We start from the raw sequence: 24,758 nt of genomic DNA on the forward strand, positions 1-24,758 counted from the left end.
AGTTGAATTTATCCTATTAGTGACTTTGAAATTGTTTTCATATTTATGTTTATAGTTTGTAATTATTCTTTTGATGGCTGTTTATTTTTACTGCTTATTGGGGAATGACTTTAGTATTATATAGTTGTGCCATTCTACTTATATATCTGAAATATCTGATTTCGATAAATGATATTTCATTCAAAAGTTTTTCCCACTTGACCTTGTTCTATCTGCACTGATTTTCTTCATGTTAGAGCTATTAAATTTTACATAACTGAAATTGTCTAGTTGTCTTTTGTGGTCTCCGCTAGCTCTTGTTGGGTTAAGAATTCTTCCTCTTACCATAACTGTGAAAGAAACTCCTTTTGTTCTCTGATTTTTGAATGATAAGACCTTTTATATTCAGGTTGCTCATTTATTTGGAGCTGATCGTGGTATATGCTGTAAGATACTGGTTCAACCCTGATTACTGCTAAAGCCCTTTCTGGTTTCTCCAGCTGTTCTTGTAATATATGGAGATCTTCCTTCAAAAATATTTGTTCCTGAGTTTATCACACATTGGACTGCTGCTTTTGATTTCTTATTGACCTTTTTACAAGTCTGCTGATCTGCTTTTCTGTTGTCTTTTTAAAATGAATACCAGGTAGTTTGGTTGATTACCACCTTGCAATATGGCTTGAGTCCTTGTGGTGTTATTCCCTCTTACTCTTACTTTCTTTTATTTGAATGAATGAATAAAGCCTTTAAGAGCAATACCCTGAGAGGCAGGAGGCGTGGCCAGGCAAATCAGACCACCACTTTGCTGACCACCAAGTCCTCTCAGACCCTGAACTTCAAGGGCCTTGGGATAGCAAAGCTTCCAGCCGGGTGCCCTTAGCCAGTGTCCTGGGAAACCACCCTGTGTACTAACTGCTGGGGACACAAATAGAACTCCAGGAACCCAAATTCTAATGGGGAAGACAACGCATATGGAAGGTTTTAGCTGCACATCAGATGGAAAGGTCCTTTGATCTGTAGGGTCCAGCATAAAAGCAAATGTTAATGCCTCTTCTTTAATGTCATTTCCACTGATAAAATTATATCAGCTCTTGATGCTGAGCCATTTGGTAGCATCAAAGTCTTTGGTGGCAAGAACTTTATTTTCTGAGTCTTTAGTAGTAGGGGCTGCAACCCCCCCAGGAGCAGCTTCTCAGGATGGCCCTGAAGTTGAGGGTCCTGGACTGTTCCCATCAGCATCTGAGAGGAGAACGTGGTTAGCGTGGTGGTGGTTTGACCTGCCTGGGTTGGCCTCCTGGATCTCTCTCAAGGTGTCTGTATCCCAGCTAGCGGGGCTTACCTGCACTCTGTGGCATTTGGGTTGCCCTTTCTTCACATGAATTGCTTCTTTGGCTCATGGTTGTGAGAGCTGGCCTGGAAACAGTACTGATTGTCTGGACCTATCTGCCAGTTGGTGATAATTGGTCATCATTTGTTTCTGGTGGTGAGCAAGGTAAAGTCCCTTCCTACAATGCTTTCTTTTCTCAGTGAAATTTTCCTTAATTATAGACCTTTTGTTTCCACAAATGAATTGCATTATTTTGGGTGATTCTATGAAATATTCCCTTGGTGATTTGATTATCTGTGAATTAATTTAGATGGTGTCATTTTTATTATATTGGCACAGTCCAACTGTGATTCCTAAATTGTGCTCCAATTATATATCTTCCTTTGTTTTTGTAAAATGTTTTATATTTGTATTTTTAAATCTTTGGTATATCTTGGTAGTTTAACTTGCAGTTATTTTATATATTTTAAGTTAGTTTGAATGGAATTTCTCTTGCTCTTTGTTTTTGTCTGTACTATATAGAAATATTGATGATTTTAATGGATTTAATTAATATCCTGCTATTTTATTCAGTAACTTTTAAAGTTTATGTTACTAGTATTAATTGTAGCTTCTTTTTATGGAGTTGAGCAAGGTCACTTGGCTATGGCTATGGGATTTAAATCTGATGTTTTGGCTGCCCACATTGCCTGTTAGTAAGCACAAATGCTTTACAGTGGTTTTTCAAAGGAAGCAAGCATGCTTAGTTGGTCATACCTGGAGGACATTCCCCGCAATTGATTGACAGACATTGTTGCAACATGCTGAACCCCCACCTTCGAGGATTCAGTTTTTGTTCTTCCTTCCTGGGTTAAGCCTAACAGATCAAATAAACAAACAAAACGATGTGAAGTGGTATTATGTTTGAGTGTCCTAAAAGTCACTGCTTTGGTTCTGAGGACTGTAGATTTAGATGGAAGGGGCTTTTGAAGCCATCTGGTTCAGCCCCTTCATTTTATATTTGAGGGAACTGAGGCTCAGGTTGTGACTTGGCCTAGGCTGAGAAATATTATGTGGTAGAGCCAGAATTTGAACCCAGACCATCTGACCTTAGATTAAGCACTTTTTCCACTGTCACATCCTGCTTCCTTGGGTAAGTCACTCATCCTCCCTGGGAATCAGTCTCTTCATCAGATGGCCTGGATGGTACCTTCCAAACTCAGGCCTATGAACCCATGACTTCCTGATCCTACTTTTTGACTTTCTTATTTTAGATCATCTTGGAACTGTGTAACATAGTGGAAAGATTCCTAGGTTTGCAGTTGGCCCTGGGCTGATGGTTCAGTAGGTAGAGTTGGAATCAGGAACACCTCAGTTCAAATGAAACCTGACACTTGCTACCTTGATAATCGAGTCACTGTACCTCTCTGTACCTCAATTTCTTCATTTGAAATATAGGGTTCTTGTGAGGATCAAATGAAATACCGTATGTAAAACACTTTGCAAACTTTAATGGGCTATCGGAATGCTGGCTATTATTATTATTGTTATTTTATACATGATCTTGGGTGAGTCTCTTAACCTCTGTAGACTTCAGTTTCCTTATCTGTAAAATGAGCTTGTTGGATGACTAGATACTTTGTAAACATACTTCCAACTCCAAATCTTATAGGATCTGCTAGGATCTCAGTGAGTGAAGCCCTTTTCTTAAACAAGGTCATAAGTGGAAATGTTTTGCTTTTTATAATCTTGGAAAGTACGTATTTCAGTAGCAGAATAAATTAGAAAAAAAATGAGTCTCTAGAAGAGAATAGTTTTGCCTTTAGTGTTTATCTTTAGTTCCCTTCAGATTCTATATGGCTCATGACAGTTTGCCTTTCAAATATGGAATATTCTGTTATTGAAGTCATAATTCCATTCTGAAATTTTCATTTCTATTTTATTTGAATTTTTGATTATAAATGGACAGTTAAGTCAGGCTAGGTAACTGCAGGGGCATGTTTGCACTTGAATGTGCATTAAAATGTTGGGAGAAATTCTGGTCCAATAATTCTTATTCATATGTATAGTATCAGAGTTCTTATTGTTCAGAAGGGCCCATTATGCTTGGTAACAAAGGAAAGTGTTATCGGTATATTCTGCCTTGAGTTTGTCACAGTATGAAACACTTTCTGAAATACTTATTACTCTAGTTATAAGGGTAATAACACAGCTTATGTGTTGGCTCTGAGAGTAGCTACTTTATAATTATGACAAGTGAAAGTACAGCCAAAGGTCGCATTAAACAAGAGATTTCTTTCACACCTCATCCATTTTGTGGATAGCATGTGAAAATAGTGTGAGTCCCAGCACTGATATTTTTAAAGAGGAGAGCAGTCAAGACCGTTCCCTTGGAAGTTCTTAAATGCCTTGTAGAGCATTTTTTTTTCCTACATACTATAGAGTTTGGCAGGTGGGCTTATTTGAGAGTTCTGTAATAATTAAGTAGAGCATCTAGTAAGTTGGATTGTCCAGATTTCCAAAATGGAAATTTTATTATCCTTCTAGGGTTATTCAGGAACCTAGGCAAAAATCTTAGCAATATTCTCAAAAGGTGGTCTCTTCAGTCCCACTTTGAAGGGTTCAAATTAACAGAAAGTTGAGGGGATAGGATCAGCTGGTAGGCTTGGTCTAACTTGTGTTTGTCCTTTGTTCTCGAAGAGGACCATGACATCAGGGAAATGATGACATGACTTGCATTTGACTTTGATTTGAGTGAGGGAAGGCTATGCAAGGTCACCAACCTCACTTTCTCTTCCAGAGCCATTTGGGTCCAGTAGCCTGATATTCACCAGGGTGACTGGAGATGGCCCAGGATGCATTGCAAGACCCTGGCCCTTTCAAACTAAGGTCTTTTAATGGTTCTCATTTGAGTGAGAGAGTTGAGTTTTGATTAAAGGGGCCATCCCTTGATGATAATGACACATATCCAGGAAAATACCTTTTGAGTCACTCAAAGGAATAAAGAAATTAAGAAAGAAAGCTCTTCCCTTGTGGCTGAAAATGCCCCAGAATCTTTGAGTTGGAAGGGATCTCTGAGGTCCTTGGGTTTTTGAATTACCTGTATCTAACAGGGAGTCAGTCATTCAGCCTTTTCTTGACTTTCCTCCAGTGAGGGAAAATTCTGAGGTGGCCCATTACCCTTTTGGATAACTCTTAGTATTAGGAAATTTATCTTGTCATAAAGCTATGGTCTTCCTGCTTTGCAATTTCTACCCTTTGTTAAGACTTCATATTTCTTCCTGTTAGGTCTAGGTTATTGTTTCAGTCTGTCAAGAGGTTTTTGATCCGACTCTGCCACACGATTTGTTAGCTAAGCCTTTTTGGTTTTGTGTGATCTGTAAATCTGAAATCCATGTCATTGATGAAAATGTCAAACAGCACAGGACCACGTGCTGGGCCTTCAGCAGTGATCTAGAGATTTCCTTCCAAGTTTACATTAAAACATTAATGAGTACCGTTAAGGGGTCTGGCCATTCATGCAATTCCAAATCCGTTTACTTGTACCATCACCTAGGCCACAATTCTTCCACTTTTCTACAAAAAATAGCACAAACAACTTTGTCAAATGCTTTGCTAAACTTTAGCGCGCTCTCTCTCTCTCTCTCTCTCTCTCTCTCTCTCTCTCTCTCTATATATATATATATATATATATAGCATTTTCATGATCACTAACTAGTTACTGCTTTGTATTATTCCCTTGATCCTTGCCAATATAACAAAAATTATATGATGTAAATTAATTTGCAGATTTACTGCTATACCAATTACATCTCCCGGTGGATACTTTATAGAACTAGACAAAATAATAACAGAATTCATTTGGAGGAACAAAAGGTCTAGAATCCCAGGGGAAATATTGGGTAAAAAAATAAGGATGAAGGGGCATAGTATTATCAGAACTCAAACTATATTACAAAGCAGTAATCATCAAAATTAATTGTTACTGTTTTAAAAAATAGAAAAAAGTAACGATACATTGGACTAGATTAAACAAAAATCATAGACTCTAGTCTAGTGGTTGATAAACTCAGGAACATAATTTATCAGAGAAAAGACTCCTGAGCGGCGATGGGAGTTTGCATTTTCTATGCTGTAAATCTTATCAGATAAGGGATTGAGAGGAGTTTATGATGCCTGTTCTTGATGTGAAGCCATCCTGGCTTTTTGTAACGTAGGTGTTCACTAATCACCCACAAGGGCCCTGTAGACAGGGAGACCTGATGTGGCCTCTCAGACGCTAGTTCTGTTAAGCTGTGATGGGGCCAGCGCTTCTGAAAGGAGACAGAGCTGCCCCCGGGCCTGACCAGTCTCAGCTTCCCAGATGCTGGCCAGTTAGGGGCATAAAAGGTTCTAGCTGAATGAGAGAACTTTCCAGTGATGACGAGGAGTCCAGAGAAGCTCACTGTATCCTTGTTGCATATTCGTGCTGTGTTAGGGCACAATAAACCTCCTTTGTTTAAGTTATCTGGATCATTTCATCCCACAATCGAACTTGAACCGGTGGGTCTTAGAGCCACGCTTCCAACAGACCGGGCAAGTCTCTTAAACTGTTTGCCTCAGTTCCCTCACCTGTAAAATGAAGCTCATAATAGCACCTACCTTACAGGGTTGTTGTGAGCCTCAAATGAGATAATACCTGTAAAGCATTCAGCGCTGTGCCTGGTTCATAGTAAGCTCTTAACAAATACTCATTCCCTTCCCCTTTCCCCCTTCAAAATGCATTTTATGATATTGCTAGGAATTGAAAGCAAGCTTGCTGCCCCACAGTTCTACCACTCTTGTTTTCTTCCTTTTCTGAAACTGGGACATAGCTTACCCTTTTCCATTTTGTGACCTTCTTCTTGTCCTCGCTGATCTTTAAAAGGCACTGACTGCTTTAGTAGTTACCTTCGCCTGTTGTTTTGGTGATGGCCAAGTTAAGGGTTTAATGGGACTTTAATGGGAAATCAGCTTCACTCTCTTCTTTGGTAGGCATGGCTGGTCGGGCCAGGTAACTTGAGCTCATCAAATGTACATACATGTTCTCTTACTCCTTGTGCGTCCCACCTGAAGACAAAGACCATTTTTGTTATGCTTTCATTTCAAAGATGATTCACCTGAGAAAGCAGAAGCGACATAACAGTTAGATAGTATCTCCTTTTCTCCTTTGTTTATCATTCTCCTATACAACTCAGGCACTGGTTCTGTCCTTTCTTCCATTTTCCTCTTTTTTCAAATAGAGTCTTTAGGAAAAAAACAAAAACACAATTGCCCCAAACTGTGATAGCCCGTAAGCATTTCTTGCCAGCGTTAGGTCATTCTAAGCTTCGGTTTGCCATACATTATTCTTATAGGCATTTTTTAATCCATCCTCTATTACTTGCATTTGGTTTTATCTGCTCATCGTGTCTTTAAAATTGAAGTGGGATTTTAGACGGTGAATTCTCTGTGTTTCCCCATTGGTTTCTTTGGACAACTTTCCTTTTACTTTATCCTTAGTATTGTTTCTTTTTATATCTTCAGAATTTCCTTTTTAAAGATTCATTCAAGCACAGAGAAATTAATTCACTCGTCCAGGGTCACATACATGATGTTAGAGAAGAGATTTGAACCCAGGACCTCTGAATCCAGAGCCTTCTTTTTGCTCTACCACATTGCACCCCTGCCCTGTGGCCGCAGAAAAGTAAATAGGCAGTTTGTGGGAGGGATAGGCCTCATGAATGAGGTAGTGCTGGAGCTGAACCTGGGGAAGAAGCCAAGGACTGTGTTCCAGGCCTCAGGGCCAGCCCGTAGGAAGTCAGGGAGAGACAAGTGCAATGTCTTGTATGGGAAACAGTAAGTGGACCGGTCTGACTGAAAGATGGAGCGTGTGGAGGGGAGGAACCTGCAGTAAGTCAGGAGTGGTGGGCCAGGGCTCCATGGTGATGTGTCCACCAGAACAACTCATGTTTTACCTTCAAGCAAGAGGGAGCCACTGCAGCTTCTTGATCTGGAGAGTGACAGTGAGACATGTGCTTTAGAAATGACACCTTGGCAACTGTATATGAAGGATCAGTTGGAGAGGGGAGAGACTGGAGAGAATGGAAGGCAGGGAGACCAATTAGGAAGCTGTTAGAATAATCTAGCAGAGAGATGTTTAGGGCCTCAACTTTGATTGTGGGTGGAGAGAAGGGTCTGAAGATGAGCGTTGTGGCAGAACCGGAATTGACACTATTTTGATCTTCTTATCCCATTTTGGGTTGTCTTGCTCAATAAAAGTTAGACCCTTTAGTCCTCTCTCTCTCTCTCTCTCCCTCTCTCTCTCTAAGATGCATCTAATTTTTTTGTGGCCTATTTTTCCCCTTCAAGCATGTTTTGTACGATTGTCATATCTGAAATAATAGCTCTTTGTAGCAAGGGTATCACAACTTCACGGCCTATGGCAGAACAGTCCTGACTACTCAGTTGTTGCTTATTCTTGGTAAACCTGATTAGCAGCATGCTGGAGTGTTGACTGTACTTCTCAAGCTTGGCAATGGAGAGGTTTTTTTTTCCTTGACACTGATTTCACCAGAATCTTTCTTCATCTTGGTGTGTTGGAGTATGGGAATTACCATTTCTGACTTACTCATACCAGACTAACTTCTTGCACATCCTGAAAGGAAAGGCTTGGAATCCATGTCTTAGTTAGTAGTCATCCTTTCAGATTTATTCCCTAGGGACCAGTGGTCTTCTCCTTCTTACAGCTCCACCCTGCATCTTCACCTTGACCACAAAACTTGGTTTATAATCTTAACAGGATTAATAATCTATTGCCACTCAATGATTCAAGCATCTTTTAAATGAGAAACAAGTTGAATGAGAAGTGAAGTAAAGGAAGTGGGAGGGAGGGAAGGAAGTGACTTGGTTCTAAAAAGCTAAACAATTAAACCATTTTATCCTAGAGATAAAATTTAGTTAGCTCTGTGATATGGGACACCACTGAGAGAATAGGTTGAATGGGACATAAAATACAATATAAAAGACTAAGGGAGCACTGGAATTGTAGAGAGAGAAGGAATTGCTACTAGTTTAAAAAGAGTGGAGAATGTCTTTACAGAATTAACCAGAGCAAAAAACAATATCAAAGTGTGATTTCGTGCTTTTTCTGTTTGTCATTTGGTGATAAGTGCAGTTAAGGGTCAACCGTAAGGCATTTTTGATGGCCATTTCCTACTTTCTCCCACCAGATAAGTTACTTTCCTTTCTTCTCTCTTCTGCTTCCCATAACTGCTTACTTGTCTATACTTGGTAAGTCTGCTTCTTTTCTCTGTATTCATAATGCTGTATGACTTGTGCTCATCATTCAACTGAAATGCTCTTTTCAAAGTTAATTGGGAACTCTTGTTTGCTAAGTCTTGCTTAAATGCCTTTTCTCAGTTCTCCTCCTTGACCTCAGCAGCATTTGACACTTGATCCTTTTCTCTTATTGGATATTTGCCTCTCTCATTGTTTGCATAATACGGCTTTCTTTTGGATTTCCTTCTCTGTGTCTGAACCTTTCTCTGAGTCTCCCTGGCTGGATCTTCACTCTTGGATACCACCTGCCCCCTGCCACCCCCTCCTGCCTCTCCTGGCTCCAAAACACGGATGTCTACCGAGGCTTTGTCTTGGGCCCCCTCATGTCTATTCTTCCTATACTTGTACTAACTCCCTTTCTGCTCTCATCAGTTCCCAAGAGCTTAGCTATCTCTGTATAGATGCTTCCCAGATCTGTAGATCCAACCCTTCTCTCTCATTTGAGCACTAATTCTATATCTCTGATTGTCTCTTGGACAGTCTGGTAGGTATCTCAGACTCAAAAGAGCTTGCCAAAACAGACCCAACCCCTCAACCCCCTCTCGTTCTTTTGTGTCTGAATTTCTTTGTTACTATTCAGGAAACCTCAATCCCCCTGGCCTCCTAACCAAACAAGCTTGTCATCCTTTTTTCCTCACTCTTACATATATATTCAGTCACTTGCCAAATTTTGACCTGTCTCCATTTAAGTCATTTCCCCTCCACTCACACAACTGTTAGCCCAACGTAGCCCCCCATCCCCCTCTCTCCTGGACTTTTACAATAGCCCTCTAATTGGTCTTTCCTCCAAGAAGTTGACTGTGTGCCGGCATGACCCCTGGAGCAGCTCTGTCCTCCTGCTCTTATGTCAAGGAAGCAGAAGAATCAAGGAGAGTAAGGAGATAATGTTCTTGGAATAAGAGATTGTTCCCATTTGTATGTGAAAACTGAGGATGCCTTTTCTACTGATTTACCTTCCTTGTCATTTTTGTTGTTTCCTGTTTTAATTCAATGCTGACGTTCATGTGTGCTGCCTGGAGAGACTTCTTCAGCAGAAGGTAAGCTCCCCGAGTACAGGGACAGTGTTTGTTGTGGTGTCTGTGAGTACCTGCAAGGTGCCCCCCATGTGCTCTAGGGACTTGGATTTGTCTTGCTGAATTGAATTCGCTCAAATCAAATCTTTGGACACAGCTCTTTTTATGCTTTTTTTTCCTATGTTCTTTTCCCATAGTAGTTGGTATTTAATATACTAGAGGCTGAATTCACTCTGGTGCAGCAGCACTGTGTGTCCAAAGGGAGTGAGTACGCATCACAGTGTTTGACATAGTATTTGCTGATACTGTTTTGTACCCAGAGATGTTGCCTAATTGCCAGAATTTTTTTCCTTTTTTTTTTTTAACAAATTTTAAAACTTTTTTTAAACTAACATTGACGTTATTTTAAGTGTTTTATGTTAAAAAACTTTGTGAATCTTTTGAGGGTAAAGAGATTTTTGAAAAAGTTTTGCTATATATTGAATCTGTATTAAATTGAGTTCAAATTTGTATTGTAATTTTTCTTAGGATTAATAAAGAGAGAAGGAGAAGGCATTTTATTTTGATCAATTTATTTCATTTTATTCTGTGATTTTTTTTTGGCAGTGATCTCATTGATTAGTCTTTATGTGCTTTGGAACTTTAAAAAGACTCACTTGAAATTTGAATTGACTCAGCCTCTTACTGCTCAAACAAAAGTTGACAAGAGCATGGAATTTTTTTTTTTTTTTTTGGAGAAGCCTCAAATAGCTTTTTAGAATACAATATTAGTGATACTATTAAACTCTTCATTTGAAATATGTAAACAAGGTGTCCCAAAAGTCTCAGGGCAGTTTTAAGCTTTAGTAGCTTTAGTGACTTAAAAGTGCCCTGAGACTTTTGGGACAATATTTTGAACCATTTGCCTTAAATAGTTCACTAAGAGATGCAGAAAAGTACTACTGACTTGATTGGTAAAGGAAGTCCACTGTAACTCCCTACATAGACCAGTGAAATCATAGGTCTGGTCCCCAGATATTTTGAAATTAATATGTCATTATTAAGAGAATTTTCAGGTCTGGGTTGTTTTTTCCTTATGAGTATAGTTTCTTGAAGCTGAAAAATGTGTTATGCTGTGCAGTAAACAGATGCTGCTCTAACAATGCAATACATTATGTACCAAAAATGATCTCTGTTTTAATCATGGATGCTGATTTAATGAGACAAGACTAGCTTACATCAAAAATGGATTTAGGGTGTGATTTTGTTTTCTGTGTTTTTTTTCCTACATAATTAATCGAAATATGGCACTGTAGAGCCATCTTCAAATTTGCAACTTTGGTTCATTCTGTAGTTTTAGTTCTTTCATTTTACATTTTCCTATTTACATCCTTTCTCTCACATTTCATGGAAAGGTTGTATATTGTCACATAAAATCATTTAAATTTACATTTAATTTACTCAAGCTTTTTTTCCAAGGAGATTTGACTCTATTGAATCTCCATTTAAAGTCTTATTGTAAAGATATTCTTTAAATAATGTTTTTGATTATTTCAGTTAAGTTTCTACCTTTGGTCTTCTGCTGCCTGTGTTCTGTAAAGAGTAGAAAAATGCAAAGGGTTTCTGGGCAATGAATGGAGTTTCCAGATATCAGAGTGGTCCTTGTGAAAGGGTCATGCTCTGGAGTGTATCTTGGGCCGTAGGCTTCCTTGCTTCTTTAGTTAGCTGTCCTAGAATCATCCCAAACCTTTAAAAGGCTTTGTCATGAGGGAGTACACCTCTCTGGCGTTACTTTATTTCAGCTTCACTTGAGTTTAGTCTTTGAATATCTAAAATCCCACATTAATTGCTGGCTCTGATCCCTTAAATTCTTCTTTCTCTAGGTTATGATTTTTCATTGACAAATTTACCTTTTGATATAGACAAATAATTCTATATTTTGAGAAAAATGATATCGTGTTTTTAATTCCACTGAATCTAGCAGAGTTAAATATAGTTTGGATGCACAGGGAAGAATTAATGATTGGAAGATACAGAGTTGGTAAATTATTTATTCTGGCCCTGAGGAAGCTGAAAAGCTGAGTGAAAGACTAATAAATCATTTGTGGTAGTGCTGGGTGTCACTTCCAATTATTTTCGACGGTTTTGTGATAAACTGCAGCACCTGCTAGATATCCCTGCCCTATCCCTTGATGCTTGTGGTGCAGCCCGTTCAGTTGATTATCAAAGGCAAGTTTGTATAAACTTTCTTCCGGCTGGAAAGAGAATTAGCCTTTTAAAAGTCAATTTTGTTGCCTTTTCTCATGGAACACAAGATCTGTGGAAGAGAGGATATTGTAACATTCCTTAGTTTCATCTGATGGCTACAGACTCAGGGATATGTTTAGCCAGCAAAGTTGGCTTTTTTCTCACAAGAGGAAATACTTTTAAAACTGCTTTTCTTATCCTTATACTAATTAAAGTATAACAATGAAAGATTAAGATGAGGATTAATTTATTAAAAAGCCAGATTATTTTAGTACTGTCCAATAAAGTTTTACCAGTCTGATCAAGAGTTTATTCTTCATTTTATACAAGCTCTTCTTGATGCCTGTTCCTAAGACCTCCTGTTGTTAAATATGGGAGCTTTAAAATTGAGTGATTCCATTTCCTGGGATATCTTTCTTTTGTCTTCAAACTCAATTGCAACATCCTTGGAATGGAAATACAGTTTTAAAAATGCCTAGGAGATCATACTGGGCCTGGAGGTTAGAACAGGGCATACCAGATGTACATGTTTTTCTCATAATGACATTGGGTGGAGCAGAATTGAGCAAAACCCTCCCCCCCACCCCTGTGTATTTCTTCTGGGGAGAGAAGGGTGAAGTGTAGAACCTCAGGGCAAAATGTTATATAGTAAATAGTATCTGTGGGAGCCCCTGGAGGAGGATTAGGATATATTACTGTGACCCCTTAGGATGGTTGACAGGAATCCACAGTTAGGCAGCTAGGTAGGGTACAGGAAGACCTGAGTTTGAATCCTGCCTCAGATACTCCCTGCATGACCATGGGTAAGTCACTTAACCTCTGTTTGCCTCAGTTTCCTCATCTGTAAAATGGAGATAATAGCACCTCCCTCTCAGGGTTGTTGTGAGGATCAAATGAGTTAATGTATATAAAGTGTTTTAATAAGTCTTAAAGCAATATCTAAATGTTAGTGATGATGATGGTGTGCTACTTAACACAGACCGGCTCCTTTGCCTCTGTTCCCTCTCCCATGCTATCTCAGCTGCTTTATAGTGGTGTCCATAGATGCTATTCATATTTCTATAAAATGTATTGCATGAAGAGATCTTAGTGATCAAACATTTATTAAGTACTCTGTGCTAGGCATTGTGCTATGTATTGGGGATACAAATACAAAAAGAAAGGCAGTGTCTGCCCTTGAGGAGTCTAATGAGGGATGGCACACACAAAGGGAAACTGCAAGTAGGGGGTGGGGAGTGAGGACATCTATGATGTAGCTTAGTCTGGTGGGGTGAAGCTTGGTGGGAAATGAAGACTTGGCTGGCCTGAGAGCTGGAGCTCTCTTTCAATGGACGGCTTTGGAAAAGTTCTTTGATTTGACCTCCGGGCAGAGAGGCAGAGGGTACTGAGAATACTGATGATGTGTGAATGCCAAGGCTGATGCAGCCTCACAGGGTCATGTTTCCTGATGGGCTATGTTGGAGGGAAAGTGGTGGGAAATCTGGTCTACATTCCTTATGTTGGAAATTAAGAACATTGAAGCCCGTAGAATTGTTACTGTTGAAGGTCACACAGTAAGGGAATGATTGTATGGTTAATGATTGTATTCCCTGACTGAGCTGACTGAAAGAGGTCCAGGAGAAGGACTGGTCTACTTAGCACCATGTTAGAGAGAGACATAATGAAGGGGACTCGGTTTTCTGAAGTCATCATCAGAAAGTAAAATGTAAAGGTAGAAGGGACCTTCACATCTGTGGTCTAGACGCTTCCTTTTACAGAGGAGGAAGCAGGTCCAGGTATATTAAATAACTTTTCTAAGGTAACACACACAGTGGTATTAGAAGCTTAGAGCTGGGATCTGGACATAGGTCCTTGGGCCAAATCTCAAACACTTTGGATGCACCTCTCTTCTTCCAGTTATCTACACGGTGGCCTCTTTCTCTTATTTTTGTTACTATGATTTTGACTATTTTAATATTATTAGAAAATCGGAGTTGCCATAGATTTTACCTTCTACATTGAGCATCCAGAGTGAAATATGTTTGTTTGTCAGAAGATCAGGTGGATCGAATGATCATCCTGAAGCACAACAGATGTATCACTGAGAAGACTAAACTACTTTGCAGTAAGTTAAAGGCCTATGGACTCTAAGAGCAGGCATCCTTAACCTGAGGCTTACACACCTCTGAAGGTTCCGTGGATAGATTTCTGGGGGTCTGTGGGTGGAGATTTCTATATATACGTGTATATATATTTATATGTATATATAACATGTAACTATATATGTAAGAAAATAAAGGTATCACATTAATATAATATAATAAATATATATTAATAAGTATAAAAATATATATATATATTTTGTGTGTGTGTGTGTGTATGCACACATTATGTATATATTCCCCCCTCTGCCATCTCTAATTTATATCAGTTATTCAGAAACATTCTGAGGTGGGTCTATAGGCTTTCCACACTGCCAGAAGGGTCCATAACACAGGTTTAGAGGGGTTTAGAACCCCTCAGCTAGAGAAATCTGTCCCTAGTCAGTCTCCAATGAATAAGCATTTGTTAAGCATGTTCTATGTGTACAAATAGAAGTGTCAGGGAGGTGTCCTCAAGTAGGCAAGGAGCCAGATGGTGTTCAGAGATAGGTTGACAGGAGGTAAGAGACCTAATCTCCAGTGATATTTTTAATCAGTTTTTTTTATTCTGAACTTAATAATGGAATGTACATTTCCACATGCATAATAATACAAAAAAGATTATACATGAAATTGCAGATATCAATTATGTACAGCATTTTTTTCTTTTTAAGTATATAAATTAAAAGTGTTGCTTTGAAAAAGTCCCCCCCCCCCACCAGTTACCAAGCATTTCTCATCTCTCCTTTTCATATCCATTGGGGTGGTGGGGGGAAGCCCTTGTAGCAAATGTGCATGATCAGGAAAAACAAATATTCTTATATTACATGATCATGCTCAAAAATTATCTCATTCCACATCTTGAGTCTGTTAGGCAGTGAGTACCATACATCATCATTATTCCTGGAATTGTGGCTGGTCATGACATTGGTTATAATTCTTAAAAGTCTTTCAATTCTTTTGCTTTTACAATGTTGTTATTGTATAACTTGTCCTCTTGGTTCTGCTCTCTTCGTTCTATATCAGTTCCTACAAGTTTTCCCAGATTTCTCTGAAACTGTCTTTTTTGTCATTGGTAAAATAGTATTCCATCAGATTTATTTAGCGCTTTTTTTGAACCATTAACTAATGTATAGACACCCTATTTGTTTCCAAATCTATGCTTCCACAAAAATAGCTATTATAAAAATTTTTGTATATATGGATCCATTTCCTCTCTCTTTGATCTCATCATATTGTGCCTGAGATACAGGCCCAACATAAGTATTTATGGTCCAAAGAATATTTGTAATTTAGTAATTCTTTGGGTACAGATAAAATCTTCTGATTATATATCTATGGGAGAATCAGTTATTCTTGTGAATTTGAATATAATTCTTTCCTGGAAAAATATTTCTTAGAGAAGAAACCTTTATCAGAGAAACTTGATAGAAAGATTTTTTTTATTTTCTTTTTCCTTTCTGATTTTAGCTACATTGGTTTTGCTTGTGTAAAACCTTTTTAGTTTTATGCAACCAACATTATCCACTTTTTCTTTTACGTTCCTCTTTATGACTAGTTTGGTCATAAACTCTTTCCCTGTCCATAAATCTAAAAGGAAATTTCTCCATTATGCATATAATTTATGTATACATGTATGATCTTTTTTATTTAAATCTAAATAATATATCCATTTGAAGCTTATCTTAGTATGTGTCATGAGATACTGGTCTAAACCTAATTTCTGCCAGACTAATGTCTGACTTTCCTAGCAGTCTTTGTTGAATATTGAGTCTTTTTAAAGATAAGGCTAGATTGTATTTGTTTGCTTCTGTATGTTGTGTGCTTAATCATGTTCCAACGATTGACCTCTGTTTTTTTTAATCTGTACCAAATCCATTTGATAATTACTTCTTTGGAGTATAGATTGAGATCTGCTGTTGCCAGCCCTTTTTCCCTACTGCTTTTTTAAGAATTATTATCCATGACTTTTTTTTTATCCTTTGTTCACCCAGGTGAATTTCACTGTTAGTTTTTCTTGCTCTGCTTTAGAAGTTTGATTAGGGTGATACTGAAGTAAATCAGTTTAGGCAATACAGCTATGTTTTGATTAATGAGAGGTCAAATAATGTGAAATGCGATTTAGTGTGAATTATACAACAATTCTAGGTCACAGTTCATGAAAGCCAAATTCACTAAATGTGAAGCCTGTGAGTGAACTAAGGTTTTAACATGGACTGCGCTTGCCTGTCATTGCCTGGTCAATGTGACCTTCTGTGTGCCCTATTTCCCACAATTGTGATTCTTAAAAAAAAAGATAGACCTTGGCAAAAGGGACAGTACTTCCAATGGAAAGACAGCCAGTGCTAAAAAGAGGCTTGTGATTTATTACATTAGAACAAAAATTTGGTGTAATTGCGTGGCATGAACGTGGTCATAATAACTCTAAATAGGACGAGATGTTGGAATCCTTTAATCTGTATGGGTAGCTAGGTGGCTTAGTGAATAGACTGCTGGTCCTGTAATCAGGAAGACTGAGTTCAAACCCCGCCTCACACATTTACTAGCTGTATTACCCTCCTCAAGTCACTTGACTTGTTTGCCTCAGTTTCCTCAGTTGTAAAATAGGGACAATAATACGTGCCTCTCAGAGTTGTGAAGATCAAATGAGATAATTTTTGTAAAGTGCTTGGCACAATGTCTGGCATGTAGTAGCTGCTGTATAAATGCTTATTGCCTCCTCCTTCCCTGCCCTTCCCTCAGCACAGAATGTTATAAAACATCCTGGTGAAGTAAAAGAAAAAAAGTTGCATCTGCTTTTTGTGGTTTGCAAACAACTACAAGGATTGAACCTTTTTTTTTAGCCATATGGATTGAAAATTGCAGTCAAATGCATTACTCTTAGCAGAGTAGCCATTCAGAAAAAAAGTTTCAAGTTTATTTAAAGCATTGAAAGAAAATAGAAATGAAGTGGACAATGAAGAAACCTTTACTGCAAGTGTTGCTTGTTTTGATGATTTTAAAAATTGAGTTTGGTTCCATAATGTTAAAAATTACCAGTGCAGATGAAGAAGCAGCCCCTCAATACATTGTTTTTGAAGAAAATAGTCACAAAGAAACCTGCTAAACAAACATTTTAATGTGGAGGAAACAGGCATATTCTACAGATGAATGCCTTCCAGAGCTTAAATTTCTTAAAAAGAAAAAATTCAACCTGGATTTAAAGTATCTAAGAATTATTTAACATTTGTATTAGGGGGTAATACAGAATGGGATTTTAAATGAAAACCAATGCTTGTTTATCAGTCTTGAATTCCTAGTGCTCTGAGAGGCAATAACCATCAATTACTTCCAGTTTTTTGGCTGTCAAATAAGAAAGCAAGGGTGACTTGTTTTTGAAGACTGATTTAGATGTTATATTTAGTCCAACTATTGAAAAGTGTAGCATAGATAGTAGTGTTGGTTTAAGGCATTACTGATTTTAGCTAATGCTCCAGGTCATCCTACTATATGCTTGGCTTACTGTGTGAGTATATGAGCATACAGATGCACTGAGATGTGGATAAAACGTCTACCTACCACCATGTATATGAAGATTTAAGGAGAAAAAATTTTAACCTACACTGCTAAAAATTTTAAGCAACAGTGACGTTTTTGTCATTAGTGCAGATTTATATTTAGGTATAATATTCAGTAATTCTTTGCTTTCTATAACCACTTTATTACTTTGTAATAAACTTGAACCAGAAGTACATTTTTCTTATTATTTACTATTATGTCACATTAACAGATAAAAGCTCATTTTAAAAAAATCATTGCGCATTTCCATTGGACTGATAAGTATGACCATATTTTACATATAATTATAACTTTTAATAGTTTGAGTTCTAATAATTTGAACCACCTCATGGGATTTATTATTGGCACAAATCAGGATTTAGCTGTATTACTTAGTCGCATCAAGTTATATGTCAGCTTGTCAGCTAGTGGTGCAGTGGATAGAGAGCTGGACCTGTAGGCAAGAAAACCTGAGTTCACAGCTGGCCTCAGCACTTGCTAGCTGTGTGACCCTGGCAAAGTCACTTAACCTCTGAATGCCTCAGTTTCCTCATCTAATAACATTGGCATAATAATAACACCTAATTTGCAGGGTTGTGTGAGAATCAAATGAGATTATGTTTGTAAAGTGCTTTGCAAACCTCAGAAGTGCTATATAAAGCTTATCATCATCCTCGCCATTATCCTTGCCCTCCTCACCAATCATTATCTGTTTCCACTAGCTATCTCACTTTTTTTTTTCAAAAGGCAGAAATTAAGGTCTTTATTTCAAAATCTTTGAGTCGTGGTTGACCCCTTTACCGAGTGCCAATGGTCACTTGCCACACTCGTACCAAGTTGTCTGTGTATCCAGCAAAGAGAGTCTGGCCATCAGCAGACCAGGCTAAGGAGGTGCACTGGGGAGGCTCGGCCTTGCTGCTGGTGCTGATCACTTCTTGCTTAAGCTCATCCACAATGATTTTGCCCTCTAGGTCCCAGATCTTGATGCTGGGCCCAGTGGCAGCACAGAGCCAGTAGCGATTGGGGCTGAAGCAGAGAGCATTGATTATGTCACCACCATCCAGAGTATAGAGGTGCTTACCCTCATGGAGGTCCCACAGCATGGCCTGACCATCCTTGCCTCCAGAGGCACAGAGAGAGCCATCAGGAGAAACTGTAACTGTGTTTAGGTAGCCTGTGTGGCCAATGTGGTTTGTCTTCAGCTTGCAGTTGGCCAAGATCCAGACCTTGACCAGATTGTCCCAGCCACAGGAGACAATGATGGGGTTGCTGCTGTTGGGTGAAAAACGGACACAAGACACCCACTCTGAGTGGCTCTCATCCTGCACAGTGTATTTACAGACACCCAGGGTGGTCCACAGCTTGATAGTCTTATCCCGGGAACCAGAGATAATCTGGCGGTTGTCAGAAGAGAAGGCTACACTCAGCACATCCTTGGTGTGACCAACAAAGCGCCTGGTGGTAGTGCCAGTTGTGAGATCCCACAGCCTTAGTGTGCCATCCCAGGAGCCTGAGAGTGCAAACTGGCCATCCGAGGAAATGACCACATCACTAACAAAATGGGAGTGACCCCTGAGGGCACGCTGGGGGATCCCATAGTTTGTCTCATCTCTGGTAAGTTTCCACATGATAATGGTCTTATCTCGGGAGGCTGACAGGATCATGTCGGGGAACTGGGGAGTCGTGGCGATCTGGGTCACCCAGCCATCGTGGCCTTTCAGGGTACCCCGAAGGGTCATCTGTTCAGTCATGATGACGAGACCTTGGTGGATTGCTCCAGGAGGAAGGATGGATCCAGATTGCACGAAGAGAGAGCGACCCTCCCTCCCGCGAGCAGCCCAGCAAGAAGAGAGCACTATCTCACTTTTTAAAAATTTTGCTCCAATGATATTAAAATGTCATTTGGACTCAGTGAGTGTAAAATTCTTAGTGCAGGTCAAGGAAGAATTGAGACTGAAGGCTTTTATGTGTGGATTTTCCAAAGGCATCCATTAGATTGTGAGCTCCTCAATGGCAGGCACTGCCTTTTGTCTCTTTTTGTATCCCCATTGCTTAACACTGTGCCTGTAGTAGTTGCATAGTAGGCAATATTGATTGATTATTTGAAAACAGAGATAAAATTTTGCCAATTGTTGAAGGTGGTACCTAGTGTTCTCTAGATGAAATCGATTTATTTAACATAAGCTTATCTGGGTGAAAGCTGAGATTGTCTTTGTTAAAGGACTGATGGATGAGGAGCCCAAAGCTCTCAGGAAGAACTCGTTTAAAATAGTTCTGTGAACAAGTATTTATTAAGCATTCACTCTGTAACAAAGTCTTGTGCTAACAGGTTTGCATATACTCTTCCTATGACCCTGCACCAGCCCTCTGAAGTAGAAAATATTATTAACTTCTTTTAACAATTGAGGAAACTGAGGCAGACAGAAATTAAGCAGCTTGTTCAGGATCATACAGTTAATAAGTGTCTGATGTAGGATTTGAACTTGGGTCTTTTTGACTCCAGATCCAGCTCTCTATTCACTGTAACATCTAGCTACCCCAGACTTAATATACATTTTTTTTGTTATGGTAAAATAAATGGCATCAGATCCAGAAAGTGTCCAAACATAAACTCCTGCGATGTTAATGAAAAATGGAGCTTATTATCCCTAGCCTGCTAAGGAAAGAGTGACATTTCCAGGCTAAAATGAAGGAAGAAGACATTTTCTTAGAGCATATCATAAAACAGGTTTAACATTTACAGGAATTCTTTTGGAAGCACTAGTCTTACTTCACAAGAAAATATAATAAAGGTATAAAAGAAGTATCCTCCTGGATTTGTTGAGTGTAAACTCAAATCTCTGGATTGTAGCCTGTGGAATGACAAAAATCCAAGAGCAGAATCAAAAGGTGCTGATGTGAAGTCAGGCAACAACGTCGACAAAGAAAAGTCAGAGAAGAGGCCTAGTCGTAGTTCATTTCAATCAGTTCATTGTCACAAGCAATTATACTACGCTTATCTTTTAAGGTGCCTGGATTTATTGGTCAGCGTATTGGGGTAGGGAACCTGCAGCCTCAAGGCCACCTGTGGCCTTCTAGGTCCTTGGGTGCAGCCTTTTGACTGAGTCCAAGTTTTACAGAACTAATCCTTTTATTAAGGGGATTTGTTCTGTGAAGTTTGGATTCAAAGGGCTGCATTTGAGGACCTAGATACAGTGAAGTTGTGCAGCAATGTATCACCGTAGTTTTTTAAGCATTTAACAAAATACCTAACTGGATACAAGACACAAAAGCAGGAGATCTTTTGTTATCAGAAAGACCACAAATCCCTGAACTAGAAATACAAATCCTCATACAGTTTTGAGAATTCGGCAGATTCTGAGAGCTAGAACATCATTGCACACAGAGCTATTATCTTTGGCTGCTGGAGCCTAACATTAATCCATAAAAATTGACCAATTTTTTAAATGTATGTTACCTTACTAAATATGCATAATATCCAAACTGCTCGGAATGGAAAACTTGAAAAATATGAAGACACAGAAGAAGAAATTAAAACCATGTGGGAATAGGACAAGGTACAAGCCATCCCTGTGATACTACCTGCTACTGTCATTATCCTGAAGATGATTTCCATGAGTCTACAGAAACACTCTTATTTATTTATAAAACCTAGTAATTTTATCCATCTTAAATCTTCATAATGAAAATAATATCAAGATGGCAACTTGTCCTTAGACTGTTTGTATCTGAGCTCTATAAAGAAGGATGAGGGTGACAGCAATAATAGTGACAGTCATCATAACAAATATTCTGTGTGTTACCTCGGCTGGAATATCCCCTTACTTTGTTGTCATCTTCTCCCTTTTGCCCTCTGACATAAACAACGTATAGTGGCTTGTGGGGGTTCATAATAATAAACATGATAAACACATTTTAGTATTTCATTCAATAAAAATATTTTATTCACCTGTGTTATATAACAGCATTTACTTTAAAATACTGTAACCATTTCTTTCTGATCTTTATTGAAGAAAATTTGAAGAACAGCTTCAATTATTTAATAATAATAATAATAATAATAAAAACAGGTTTCTGAAGAAAATTTAGGAATGTCATTGGCACCAGAAATTATAGAAGTTACTCTTAAATAGTTTGGGCTTTTCCAACCATGTACATTATGTGAGAAAATAGTAGACACTGCAGTATATCCCTACAGCCTTTAGATATACAGCATCCACTGAATGCTTAATAAGACGTGACCTGGTGGCTGGAATTATACATTGAGAATGCTCTGTCTTTCGTGGCCTGATAGACTACAAATCCCTATGCTATAAATAAGCCCTCCAGATATCCTGGAAAGCTCAGTCACTAAACTGTACTAAAACCAGACAGTGTCGCAAACAAAACTATTGCCTGCAAATTCCTAGATGAAACATCAACTCTTTAAAAACTTAAAGAATACTCAACAAACCAAATACTCATGATCTTTTGGTGACCTGGAACAAAAACTTTGCAAAATGCTTTTTTGAAGACCTAGAGAAGTCCAAATCACAAGGCAGTAATTGCACAAAGTACGTACAGTTCCATCATCCTTTCCGTCTGTTGCTGGAGTTGTCCTGAGGATCCTTGCAGTGGGCCTGATTTGATTGCATCCTGATACTTTTATCCAGTTATAAAGAGGTGTTTTTTCATCCACCTGTGTCTTCAGAAGATTAAATATAAAAGAATAATCACACAATGTTGACTTACGTGGCCATTTTAATCATCAAACAAAATGTGAAGTAGATAACGGTGATAGCAGACAGTCAGCCCTTGCATCGTCAGCACTAGCCAAAGTGTCCAGAGAACTCCACAAATGATGACTGCAGCTAGAGGATCATCCCAGGCAGAGCTAACACGCACAACTCTCTGGGCATAGCATTAACCTACCGGAATGTAAGGAAAATGCTTTTAGGAGATGTTGTCGGATCAGAATCTCATGATTTTTAAACTATATAAAATGAAAAGCTCTCAAAATGGAGAGTTTTAGCAGGAGAAATCAAAACAATGTGGGAAATGGAAGCTATATAATACATACGGTCTCTTTCTTCATATGTGCTCTTGGAGTGGGCCTGAGCATACTTTCAGCTACACAAGATGAGGTAGCATTCTGGTACTTTGGTTCAGGTAAAACTTTGTCCTTCCATCTTAGACTCTGAATCTGTCATTGAGGGGAACAGTCATTGTTGAAGAGCCCATCTTCCTTGCCAGTATCAATACCAGCTGCTGACCAAATGCCATCAACAGGCCGGTAAGCTCAAGAGCTCCAGGAATGACAAACCTGCCAGACCTCCAGTCTTGACTCCAGCCCATCCCCTGCAGCTGTCATCTGAGGAAGAACTCAGCCCACCAATGGATAGGCAGCTGCCACCTACCATCAGGAGAGCCAGCCTTGTCGAAGCAGCATGTGTCAGGCAGGTCAAACCTCTCCCTACCACCACCTCCCCTCAGACCCCAGTGGAGATAGCCCTTGACCCTGAATAGCAGTGCCCCACAGATCAAAAGTCCTGCTTCCAGCCAAGGTCCTCCTGCCCACAGCCATAATCTTGAGCAGCAGAGCCTATGAGATGAGCCTGGCATTTCCTTCTGCAAGTGCAATTGAAGCAAATGAAGACTCACAAAATAAAGTTCTTGCCACCAAAGCCCTTGGCACTGTCAAATGGTTTGCCATCAAAAAGTGACAACATTTTCTCAGTGAAAATAACATCCTAGAAGAGGCATGACCATCTGCTTTACCACTGCATCCTAAGGATCATAGGACTATTTCATCTGAATTGCTGCTGAAATAGTCTGTGTTCTGTATCTCTCATTAGGATAGGAGCTTCTTGAGAACTACTTGTTTACTTTTTTTTGTTTAAATTTTCCTTTTCATTCATTCATGCAATCATTCATTAAAGAGGCGGTCATTTTACCATCAAACACTAAACACAAAAAAGTAATAGGGCAGTGACTTGGTCTGAACTCTATTGGTCATACAAATCAGAAGAATGAAGTAATAGTGATGAGAGACAGCTGGGTGTAGTGGAAAGAGAGCTGGACTTGGAAAAATTTAAATTTAAATGTCTCCTCAGACTCTCACCACATGCTATGTGACCTCTCACAACCTGTTTCCATGTCTACAAAATATGGATACTAATAGTACCTACCTCACAGTGGTGTAATGAAAATCAAATGAAATTGTGTGTATTTTTATATATATGTGCATATGTGTGTATTCATCCGTCCATATATATATGTATGTGTATGTGTGTGTGTACATATGTATGTACACGTATTGTGGTTTCTTCGTATGTTGTGGGGTCATCTCGAAAGAATTCACAGACTCAACCCATCTCCAACCCTAGCAAAGGCATTTATTGAGAATTATACTCTCTGAGTGGGATGATTTCCAAGAAGGAGGCGGCAGCTTCAGTAAGACAAGACAGGTAATTTTATAGTGTAATGATGCTGATGACACAACAGAAATTATGAATATTCAAAAGGCAGGAGGGGTTTGTCAGCAGATTAGGTAATGGGGAGAGGTCCCAGCCTCAGTGGAACTATGCATGTGATTACCCACAATGCATATAGGAAACCCATTGGGGGGCATTAATATATGATAATGATATTATAATAAGCCTGTCTACATCATAAGTTCAACTAAAGGACAGTTTTTGCTATTAGTGCGCGGGTACCTACTTGAGAAAAGTCTCTTCTATGGTTTAGTGATGCTGTTTTCTGATTGGCTGACTCTTGTGGTCCTGTCTGAGGTTAGATGGATGTGGTTGTGGTTGAGTGCATGGATACATCTGCTGTTTCTGGGAGTAACATGAGGAATGGGTCTGGGGGCAGTGGCTAGCTAGAAGTAGTGGCTGCGATTCCATCACATGGGCATTCCTGCCGTTCTAGTGGGACATATGAGGCATATATGAAGAAGTTAGGATATTGAGTCTGGGGGCCTGTGGTGTGGTCAAAACAGGATCTGCCTGCTGTTCAGTGAGGCCCATAAGGAAGTTGGAATACTGGGGCTGGGGGCAGCTTTATTAGGATTCTGTCCTGGTGCGTGCATGCGTGCGTGTGTGTGTATTCAGTTAAGCCTCTATATAAATGATGGCTGTTGTTACTGGATAGAGAGCTTACCCTCAGAGTCAGGAATACTTCATGTTTGCTTCTGACACACATTGGTTTTGAGACTGGACAAATCAAAGCTTTTCAGTGTGCCCCAGGCCATCTCTTAAG

At 39.1% G+C, this 24,758-nt stretch overlaps 2 protein-coding genes across 6 annotated transcripts in view; one reads left to right on the forward strand and one right to left on the reverse strand.

The window, feature by feature from the left end:
• Positions 1 to 24,758, forward strand: part of TBC1D5 (TBC1 domain family member 5) — a 635,464-nt gene that overhangs the window by 63,456 nt on the left and 547,250 nt on the right. The gene's annotated exons all lie outside the window — the stretch shown is intronic.
• Positions 18,251 to 19,276, reverse strand: LOC118849510 (receptor of activated protein C kinase 1-like). Its single transcript, XM_036758388.1, has one exon. It carries the CDS (start codon positions 19,268 to 19,270, stop codon positions 18,317 to 18,319), a length of 954 nt encoding a protein of 317 aa, XP_036614283.1. The 5' UTR covers positions 19,271 to 19,276; the 3' UTR covers positions 18,251 to 18,316.

The sequence above is a fragment of the Trichosurus vulpecula genome, chromosome 5, assembly GCF_011100635.1.
Source record: "Trichosurus vulpecula isolate mTriVul1 chromosome 5, mTriVul1.pri, whole genome shotgun sequence".
NCBI classification, from domain to species: Eukaryota; Metazoa; Chordata; class Mammalia; order Diprotodontia; family Phalangeridae; genus Trichosurus; species Trichosurus vulpecula.